General features: G+C 37.3%; 1 protein-coding gene across 2 annotated transcripts in view; it reads left to right on the top strand.

The window, feature by feature from the left end:
* Positions 1-8095, top strand: part of DNAJC10 (DnaJ heat shock protein family (Hsp40) member C10) — a 52393-nt gene extending 44298 nt beyond the window's left edge. For both annotated transcript variants that reach the window (XM_007965555.3, XM_073019857.1), the window contains 2 exons: positions 4752-4856; positions 6566-8095. In XM_007965555.3, the coding sequence (XP_007963746.1) occupies positions 4752-4856; positions 6566-6577 (117 nt within the window). In that variant the 3' untranslated portion in view covers positions 6578-8095. The remainder of the gene's footprint in view (positions 1-4751; positions 4857-6565) is intronic.
* Positions 8096-11446: the final 3351 nt, after the last annotated feature.

The following is an 11446-nucleotide window of genomic DNA, read 5'->3' on the forward strand; positions in this document are numbered from 1 at the left end:
AAGAGGTCCTTCACATCCCTTGTAAGTTGGTTTCCTAGGTGTTTTATTCTCTTTGTAGCAAGTGTGAATGGGAGTTCACTCATGATTTGGCTCTGTGTTTTTCTGTTAATGGTGTATAGGAATGCTTGTGATTTTTGCACATTGATTTTGTATCCTGAGACTTTGCTGAAGTTGCTTATCAGCTTAAGGAGATTTTGGGCTGAGATGATGGTGTCTTCCAAATATATAATCATGTCATCTGCAAATAGGGACAATTTGATTTCCTCATTTCCTAATTGAATACCCTTTATTTCTTTCTCTTGCGTGATTGCCCTGGCCAGAACTTCCAATACTGTGTTGAATAGGAATGATGAGAGAGGGCATCCTTTTCTTGTGCCAGTTTTCAAAGGGAATGCTTCCAGTTTTTGCCCATTCAGTATGATATTGGCTGTGGGTTTATCATAAATATCTATTATTTTGAGATACGTTCCATCAATACCTAGTTTATTGAGAGTTTTTAGCATGAAGGACTGTTGAATTTTTTGAAGGCCTTTTCTGCATCTATTGAGATAATCATGTGGTTTTTGTCTTTGGTTTTGTTTATATGATGGATTACATTTATTGATTTACGTATGTTGAACCAGCCTTGCATCCCAGGTATGAAGCTGACTTGATCGTAGTGGATAAGCTTTTTGATGTGCTGCTGGATTTGGTTTGCCAGTGTTTTATAGAGAATTTTTGCATCGACGTTCATCGGGGATATTGGTATAAAATTCCCTTTATTGTTTTGTCTCTGCCAGCCTTTGGTATCAGGATGATGTTGGCCTCAAAATGAGTTAGGGAGGATTCCCTCTTTTTCTGTTGATTGGAAAAGTTTCAGAAGGAATAGTACCAGCTCCTCCTTGTACCTCTGGTAGAATTCGGCTGTGAATCCTTCTGGTCCTGGACTTTTTTTGATTGGTAGGCTATTAATTATTGCCTCAATTTCAGAGCCTGTTATTGGTCTCTTCAGAAATTCAGCTTCTTCCTGGTTTAGTTTTGGGAGGGTGTATGTGTCCAGAAATTTTTCCGTTTCTTCTAGATTCTCAAGTTTATTTGCATAGAGCTGTTTATAGTATTCTCTGATGGTAGCTTGTATTTCTGTGGGTTCAGTGGTAATATCCCCTCTGTCATTTTTTATTGTGTCTATTTGATTCTTCTCTCTTTTCTTGTTTATTAGGCTTGTTTGCGGCCTGTCAATTTTGTTGATCTTTTCAAAAAACCAGCTCCTGGATTCATTGATTTTTTTTGTTTGTTTGTTATGTTTTTGAAGGGTTTTTTGTGTCTCTATCTCTCATTTCTGCTCTGATCTTAGTTATTTCTTGCCTTCTGCTAGCTTTTGAATTTGTTTGCTCTTGCTTCTCTAGTTCTTTTAATTGTGATGTTAGGGTGTCGATTTTAGATCTTTCCTCATTTCTCCTATGGGCATTTAGTGCTATAAATGTCCCTCTAAACACTGCTTTAGCTGCATCCCAGAGATTCTGGTACGTTGTGTCTTTGTTCTCATTGGTTTCAAAGAACATCTTTATTCCTGCCTTAATTTCATTATTTACCCAGTAGTCATTCAGGAGCAAGTTGTTCAGTTTCCATGTAGCTGTGGTTTTGAGTGAGTTTCTTAATCCTGAGTTCTAATTTGATTGCACTGTGGTCTGAGAGACAATTTGTTGTGATTTCTGTTCTTTTAACATTTGCTGAGGAGTGCTTTACTTCCAGTTATATGGTCAATTTTAGAATAAGTGCAATGTGGTGCTGAGAAGAATGTATATTCTGTTGATTTGGGGAGGTGAGTTATCTAGATGTCTATTAGGTCTGCTTGTTGCAGAGCTGAGTTCAAGTCCTGGATATCCTTGTTAACCTTCTGTCTCATTGATCTAATATTGACAGTGGGGTGTTACAAAGTCTCCCCTTATTATTGTGTGGGAGTCTAAGTCTCTTTGTAAGTCTCTAAGGACTTGCTTTATCAATTTGGGTGCATATATATTTAGGATCATTATCTCTTCTTGTGGACTTGATCTCTTTACCATTATGTAATGACCTTGTCTCTTTTGATCTTTGTTGGTTTAAACTATGTTTTATCAGAGACTAGGATTGCAACCCCTGCTTTGTTTTGCTTTCTATTTGCTTGGTAGATCTTCCTCCATCCCTTTATTTTGAGCCTATGTGCATCTTTGCACGTGAGATGGGTCTCATGAATACAGCACACTGATGGGTCCTGACTCTTTATCCAATTTTCCAGCCTGTGTCTTTTAATTGGGGCATTTAGCCCATTTACATTTAAGGTTAATATTGTTATGTGTGAATTTGATCCTGTCACTATGATATTAGCTGGTTATTTTGCCTGTTAAGTGGTGCAGTTTCTTCATAACATCGATGGTCTTTACCATTTGGCATGTTTTTGCAGTGACTGGTACCAGTTGTTTCTTTCTAAGTTTAGTGCTTCCTTCAGGAGCTCTTGTGAGGCAGACCTGGTGGTGACAAAATCAGCATTTGCTTGTCTGTAAAGGATTTTATTTCTCCTTCACTTATGGAGCTTAGTTTGGCTGGATATGAAATTCTGGGTTGAAAATTCTTTTAAGATTGTTGAATATTGGTCCCCACTCTCTTTTGGCTTGTAGGGTTTCTGCCGAGAGATCTGCTATTAGTCTGATGGGCTTCCCTTTGAGGGTAACTCGACCTTTCTTTCTGCCTGCCCTTAACATTTTTTCCTTCATTTCAACGTTGGTGGATCTGATAATTACGTGTCTTGGGGTTGCTCGTCTTGAGGAGTATCTTTGTGGTGTTCTCTGTTTTTCCCAAATTTGAATGTTGGCCTGCCTTGCTAGGTTGAGGATAATATCCTGAAGAGTGTTTTCCACCTTGGTGCCATTCTCCCCATCACTTTCAGGTACACTAATCAAATGTAGATTTGGTCTTTTCACATAGTCCCATATTTCTTGGAGGCTTGGTTCATTTCTTTTTACTCTCTTTTCTCTAACCTTGTCTTTTTGCTTTATTTCATTAATTTGATCTTCAATCACTGATACCCTTTCTTCCACTTGCTCGAATCGGCTGTTGAAGCTTGTGCATGCATTATGAAGTTCTCGTGCCATGATTTTCAGCTCCATCAAGTCGTTTAAGCTCTTCTCTACGCTGTTTATTCTAGTTAGCCATTCATCTAATCTTTTTTCAAGGTTTTTAGCTTCCTTGCAATGGGTTCAAACATCCTCCTTTAGCTCAGAGAAGTTTGTTATTACCGACCTTCTGTCAACTCATCAAAGTCATTCTCCATCCAGCTTTGTTCCGTTGCCAGCAAGAAGCTGCGATCCTTTGAAGGAGAAGAGGCGCTCTGATTTTTAGAATGTTTAGCTTTTCTGCCCTGGTTTCTCCCCATCTTTGTGGTTTTATCTACCTTTGGTCTTTGATGTTGGTGACCTACAGATGGGGTTTTAGTGTAGATGACCTTTTTGTTGATGTTGATGATATTCCTTTCTGTTTGTTAGTTTTCCTTCTAACAGTCAGGTCCCTCAACTGCAGGTCTGTTGGAGTTTGCTGGAGGTCCACTCCAGACCCTGTTTGCCTGAGTATCACCAGCAGAGGCTGCAGAACAGCAAATATTGCTGCCTGCTCCTTCCTCCAGAAGCTTTGTCCCAGAGGGGCAGCTGCCTATATGAGGTGTCTGTTGGCCCCTACTGGGAGGTATCTCCCAGTTGGGTTACACAGGGGTCAGGGACCCACTTGAAGAGGTAGTCTGTCCATTCTCAGAGCTCAAACGCCATGCTGGGAGAACCACTGCTCTCTTCAGAGCTGTCAGACAGGGACATTTAAGTCTGCAGAAGTTGTCTGCTGCCTTTTGTTCAGCTATGCCCTGACCACAGAGGTAGAGTCTAGATGCAATAGGCCTTGTTGAGCTGCGGTGGGCTCTGCCCAGTTGGAGCTTCCCCGGCTGCTTTGTTTACCTACTCAAGCCTCAGCAGTGGTGGATGCCCCTCCCCCAGGTAGGCTACTGCCTCACAGTTCAATGTCAGACTGCTGCGCTAGCAGTGAGCACAAGGCTTCATGATCGTGGGACCCACCAAGCTAGGCGCAGGACCCGCCAAGCCAGGTGCAGGAAAGAATCTCCTTGTCTGCCTATTGCTAAGACCTTGGGAAAAGTGCAGTATTTGGGTGGTAGGGTCCCGTTTTTCCAGGTCGTCTGTCATGGCTTCTCTTGGCTAGGAAAGGGAAATCCCCCAACCCCTTGCACTTCCCTTGTGAGACAACACCCCCCACCCCAAGCCCACTTCAGCTCCCGCTCTGTGGGCTTCACCCACTGTCCAACCAGTCCCAGTGAGATGAACCAGGTACCTCAGTTGGAAATGCAGAAATCACCTGTCTTCTGCATCAATCACACTGGGAGCTGCAGACCAGAGCTGTTCCTACTTGGCCATCTTGGAATGTCCTCTCAGACTTTCTCCAGGAACATGTGTTCTTGCACGGTTTTGATGTTTTGGGGCTTTTGGAGTCAGTGATGCGTTTTTTTTTTTAAACAAAGAACTGTTTCATGTTTCCATGACACTATTATTAATATTTATTTTAGGTACATTATGGGTTAACTGTTTTTGCAGCATTATTTCCTTGAAGAGAAGAAATTTGAATTTCAAACACTTCAAGTTTTGGAACAAAAGAACTTGAAAGCGTATTTAATCAAGTTTCTTAGGTGGAATTGTTATGTTTTGATTAAATACTTAAAAGATAACAAGTGTTTTTAATTTTAGAGAAATTTTCAAGAAGAGCAGATAAATACCAGAGATGCAAAAGCAATCGCTGCCTTAATAAATGAAAAATTGGAAACTCTTCAAAATCAAGGCAAGAGGAATAAGGTATGGACTAAGCCTAGAGTTGACTTTGGCAAAAGTTAGCAAAATTTATTTTTCCTATACATTACATGTATCCAGAGACAAGCAAAATGAGGCATCAAAAAATAGTAAGATAGCTGAAAATTCTACTTTGGGAAATAGGACAATCAAAATGTAGCCTAGACACTGAAATGCTTTTAGAAATTTGGACAAGTAAAACCACTTAACAAAAAATAGTGACTGTGGTCCATGCAAAAACATGTATACAAAAATTTTAGTGGTATCTTCATAATAGCAAAAAAGAACGAAACCAAATGTCTGTCAACTAACAGATAAACGAAATGTGGTGTATCCATACAATAGAATATTTTCAGCCATAAAAGGAATGAAGTACTGACCTATGCTACAACGTGGATGAACTTTGGAAAATGTTTAGTGAATGAAGCCAGTCACAAAGGCCAAATATTATATAATACTATTGATGTAAAATATCTAGAATAATCCATAGAGACAGAACGTAGATTAATGGTTGCCTGGGGCTGAAGTGGAGTGGAATAGAAAAGAGCACAAATTGGGTAACTGCTAATGGGTAGTAAGGAGTTTATTTTGGGAATATGGAAAATATTTTAAAATTAGATTGCAATGACAGTTGGACAACTCTGAATATGCCAAAAAACACTAAACTCCTTTAAATGTGGGAATTTTACAGTATGTGAAATATATCTCAACAAAGCATAAAAAAAATAGTGACTCTAGCCATAAATTATTTAAATTTTGTTCAAACGTAAATAAAGCATTGAATTGTTAGGAATAAATATACTGGAGCCTCATAACACGTTTTGGATAGCAAATTTTCTTTTGTTCTTGGTGTAATCAGAATGTATTGAAACCCATAGTTCTCCTGGCCCCTCTTTGAATCTTTAATCTGTCAAGAAGCAGCACAGCCTTTTTCCTGTTACTCTTCAGAAGGCAGTTCAGTTTTACCTTTTTCAAATCCATGTTACTGTAGGTCATACTTAAAAACAGAACAAAGAGTCTATGAATGTTGTAGTGCTTTTAACGTGGAATTTAATACAATCACATGAGGTATCTTGGATTCTTTCCCTGTGAGGCAAAAGGAGGACAAAATAGCTCAGCCTCTGGAAAGGGATAGAGAAGTCTGGCTTTATAGCACCATATTAGACTATAGGTTCTACTGTAATCCAGTTCAAACTGCAGACCCCAATAGACAAAGCCTTACAATAACCTACTTCAAGAATATTCTTTACGAATCTGAAATTTGTACAAATCTGAAATAGGAAAGAGTTATGATTCTGTATTTTCTTGGTTCCACAGAACAAACATATTTTTCTAGTGTTTTACTATATTAGTTTTCTCAAGATATTTTATTTTGAAAGATATAACTTTTATCGTGTTAAATATTTGAAATTTAAAAATTGTCATAATCTAGAATATCATACCTGAAATTAAAGAGCTTACTGAATATGCTTGAAATTATGTAAACCTATATAGTTAGTAATATCTGCTGTGGGCAGGTGAGAACTAGGAGGTACTCTTTTCTTTTTTTATTGTTATGTTTTGGCAAAGTATATTTCATGTCATGATCCATTAAATAAGAATATTGAGTATTTCTGAAAATAAAACGTTGGTTAGTTTGTGGTGTTTTACCTTATTTTTAACATTGCAAACTCATACTTTCTCCTTTCTCTATTGCCTTCACATTATTATTATAGGATGAACTTTGATAATGTTGAAGATGAAGAAAAAAATTAAAAGAAATTCTGACAGATGACATCAGAAGACACCTATTTAGAATGTTACATTTATGATGGGAATGAATGAACATTATCTTAGACTTGCAGTTGTACTGCCAGAATTATCTACAGCACTGGTATAAAAGAAGGGTCTGCAAACTTCTTCTGTAAAGGGCCGGATTATAAATATTTTAGACTTTGCAGGCTGTATGGTTCACACATGAGAACAAGAATGGAGTCATCATGTATTCTTCTCTGTTATTTGCTTTTAACAACTCTTTAAAAAATATAAAAACCATTCTTAGCTCAGAGCCATACAAAAGTAGCCCAGATTCAGTCCATGGACCATAGATTGCTGTCCCTCTCTACGGACTTATGTTTCAGGTGGCTGGCTTGAACATGAGTCTGCTGTGCTATTATCTACATAAATGTCTAAGTTGTATAAAGCGCACTTTCCCTTCACGTTTTTTGGCTGGCCTGAAAAGAAGTAACTTGGTTTTTGGTCACTTGTTCTCCTAAAAATACTATCCCTGACTATATATTTATATTTTGTTTTAAAAACACTCATGATGTAGCACAGTAAACATACCCTGTTATGCTCTATTATTATGAAGAGATTCTTCATTGTTTTCTTTCCTTCTCAAAGGTTGAAAGAATGTTTTTAATTTTTCATAGCTAAGAAACAGTGCAGCAGTATATGTGCACACAGTAAGTACACAAATTTGAGCAACAGTAAGTGCACAAATTCTGTAGATTGCTGTATCATCCAGGAAAACCTGAGGGAAAAAAATTATAGCAATTAACTGGGCATTGTAGAGTATCCTAAATATGTTATCAAGTATTTAGAGTTCTATATTTTAAAGATATATGTGTTCATGTATTTTCTGAAATTGCTTTCATAGAAATTTTCCCACTGATAGTTGATTTTTGAGGCATCTAATATTTACATATTTGCCTTCTGAACTTTGTTTTGACCTGTATCCTTTATTTACATTGGGTTTTTCTTTCATAGTTTTGGTTTTTCACTCCTGTCCAGTCTATTTATCATTCAAATAGGAAAAATTACTTTACAGGGTTGTTTTACTGTAGCTCATAATGATACTGTAGTTATTCCAGTTACTAGTTTACTGTCAGAGGGCTGCCTTTTTCAGATAAATATTGACATAATAACTGAAGTTATTTTTTTAAGAAAATCAAGTATATAAATCTAGGAAAGGGATCTTTTAGTTTCTATGTTGTGTAGACTCAGAGAATCACAAATTTGTCAGTAACATGTAGTTGTTTAGTTATATTCGGAGTGTACAGAATGGTAAAAATTCCAATCAATCAAAAGAGGTCAATGAATTAAAAGGCTTGCAATTTTTTCAAAAACCTGTTAGAATATGCTTTATTGTGTTTGGAAGAGTTTTCTTTTTTTTCTTTTCAATATCACTTTATCCTGCTCACCAGTATTTCCTCATAAAGGTTATTATAGCCATAATTAATATTAAAATAGACTTTGTTCTTCATATTCTCCCATCTTTTTCTCTACTATATACTCAACTCTGTCTGGATTCTGCTGTATGCCTGTGGGCATATATGGAACAGTCACCACTTCTCACACTTAACACCAGCTTTTTGAATTATGGTCAGTAATGGCAAGAGCCTTTCATTCTCAAATGTTTAAAGCCTAGAAGTTCTACAAATTAGGCTTGTTACTACAAGAATCCCAAAATGGAATGCCTAAAGAAGTCTGTCTTGGAATATTTACTAAAATGTACTGGTTATGTGCATATCACCACACTGGACACTGAGGAGTGTACAAAAGGAATCTAAGACATGGTCCCCATCTCCCAACTGTCTGTAATTCACAATTTTGTCACTGAGCTCATAGGGTACTTACATTACTACCTATAAATGTTTCCTACACTTGTTAGTTGAGAAATACTTTAGGCAGTAAATAAAATAGTAAATATTATGTGTCCTATAATTTGACCTAAGCTATGTGCCTTTGGAATCAGCTCTAAGCCAGGGCCCCCTAGTAGTCATGTTAAGTAACATGTATTATAAAGTGATATACATCAAAGTTATGTTATACAGTCATAACAGTATTATTGAGTCTTTCAAAAACAGCTGGCAGATTGAGCTTTTAATGGCTGTATTGATGCAGTACATAGAGCACCTCTAAGGAGTACCAGGTATAATGTGCCATTTCTCTGAGCAACACCATTTTTGTGTGCAGCTGACCCTGCGTAACAAGTTTTTATCAATTTTAGCTGACCAAAGCACATTCTATCAGGCAGCCAGCCTTGGAAATTCAGTCCATTTAAAGTATGTGGCTTACAGCCAGGTATGGTGATGTACACCTGTTGTCCCATCTACTTGAGAGGCCGAGGCAGGAGGAATTGCTTGGGCTCAGGATTTCGAATCCAGCTTGGGCAACATAGCAAGACGCCATCTCAGATAAATTGTGGTTTGGGCATTAATGATGTTTGTCCATTATAATTTCTCAAATTTTATTTAGGTCGTTCATAGCTTTTTTTTTTTAAAGGTATATGATTAAGATAAAGGAAAAGTAAAATGAAATGGTTATTTAATAACATTTTACATTCTCAAAATTTTCTTTGAATTTACTCTTTGTTTTCTGATAGTGCTCAAAGTGGGAATTTTTTTAGAAGTACGGTTATCAAAAAACACATTTCCTATGGGACACACATTTCAAAGATGTTTAGTACAATAAAATTTTTAGCATTTTTAAGTTATTTGAATAGAATTTTTGTGTAATATTTAGTCTAGTATTAGTCCTTAAATCTGCCAACAAAACCAGATAGATGTCTTAAATTAGGGACATTTCTTCCATTGTAACTGTTAAGAAATAATACAAAGATTAAATTAACAAAATACACTTTTAATTTTTATACCTATAGAATAAAAATTGATAATGAAGATGAAAAGTAAATAACCTTTCTGATAATATTCTACTTTACACATATACTGAAAACTTACATATACCCAAATTCTTCTAGTGAAGAAGTTTGTAATATGGTTTGGGTATTTGTCCGCTCCAAATCTCATGTTGAAATACGATCCCCAGTGTTGGATGTGGGGTCTGATTGGAGGTGTTTGGGTGATGGGGGCTAATCCCTCATAAATGGTTTTGTGCCTTCCCCAGTGGTAATGAGTGAGTTCCTGCTGTATTTGTTCCTGCAAGAGCTGGTTATAAAAGGAACCTGGCACCACCACCTCCTCTCTTTCTCGCTCCCTCTCTGTGTGACATGCTTACTCCCCCTGTGCCTTCTGCCATGAGTAAAAGCTCCCTGAGACCTCACCAGAAGCTGAGCAGATGCTGGTGCCATGTTTTTATAGCCTGCAGAACTGCAAGTCAAATAAACCTTTTCTTTATAAGGTAACCAGTCCCAGGTATTCCTTCATTGAAACGCAAAACAGACTAATACAGTTTCTTTTAAGTAAGAATTACAAAATTTAGGCCAATGACCAAGCTGAGTATAAATTACTAATCATACACAAAAATGTGTTTCACTGGCTTGAGTCATTTTTCTATTTAACACTGAATTTACACTTAGATTCTTGTACTGTCACTGAGTCCCTTTGTGAACAGCTAGGTATATTTTGTGAATAGTAACTAACCAAAAATATAGCCAAAGTCTCATGCCAAACTGGTCTACATCAATATGGACTCCATAAATGCATCTTTCAACCACTTGATTGCATTAAGTAGTAATTTGAGTGCATCACCTAGTGGCCTGTGGTCCTGAAAGTTAGTAATCATCCCTAAAAAGGTGTTCATTAACTACTGATAGGCAATCTTCATTAAACAATTGCTATTTCCTTTTTTTCCTGTTTTTTTTAATACTTTTAAGTTCTGGGATACATGTGCAGAATGTGCAGGTTTGTTACATAGGTATACATGTGCCATGGTGGTTTGCTGCACCCATCAATCTGTCGTCTACATTAGGTATTTCTCCTAATGCTATCCTTTCCCCTTACCCCCTGCCCTGCCGACAGGCCCCAGTGTGTGATATTCCCCTCCCTGTGTCCGTATGTTCTCATTGTTCAACTCCCACTTAGGAGTGACAACATGCAGTGTTTGGTTTTCTGTTTCTGTGTTAGTTTGCTGAGAATGATGCTCTCCAGCTTCATCCATGTCCCTGCAAAGGACATTAAAAGTCATCCTTTTTATGGCTGCATAATATTCCATGGTGTGTGTGCCAGTTTCTTTGTCCAGTCTAACATTGATGGGCATTTGGGTTAGTTCCAAGTCTTTCCTATTGTGAATAGTGCTCCAGTAAACATATGTGTGCATGTGTCTTTATAGTAAAATGATTTATAATGCTTTGGATATATACCCAGTAATGGAATTGCTGGGTCAAATGGTATTTCTAGTTCTAGATCCTTGAGGAATCGCCACACTGTCTTCCACAATGGTTGAACTAGTTTACAGTGCCACCAACAATGTAAAAGTGTTCCTGTTTCTCCACATCCTCTCCAGCATCTGTTGTTTCCTGACTTTTTAATGATCGCCATTCTAACTGATGTGAGATGGTATCTCATTGTGTTTTTGATTTGCATTTCTCTAATGACCAGTGATGATGACCTTTCTTTCGTATCTTTGTTGGCCGCCTAAATATCTTCTTTTGAGAAGTGTCTGTTCATATCCTTTGCCCACTTTTAATGGGATTTTTTCTTGTATATTTAAGTTCCTTGTGGATTCTGGATATTAGCCTTTTGTCAGATGGATACATAGCAAAAATTTTCTCCCATTCTGTAAGTTGCCTGTTCACTCTGATCATAGTTTCTTTTGCTGTGCAGAAGCTCTTTAGTTTAAATAGATCCCATTTGTCTATTTTGGCTTTTGTTGCC

The sequence above is a fragment of the Chlorocebus sabaeus genome, chromosome 10, assembly GCF_047675955.1.
Source record: "Chlorocebus sabaeus isolate Y175 chromosome 10, mChlSab1.0.hap1, whole genome shotgun sequence".
In the NCBI taxonomy this organism is placed as follows: Eukaryota; Metazoa; Chordata; class Mammalia; order Primates; family Cercopithecidae; genus Chlorocebus; species Chlorocebus sabaeus.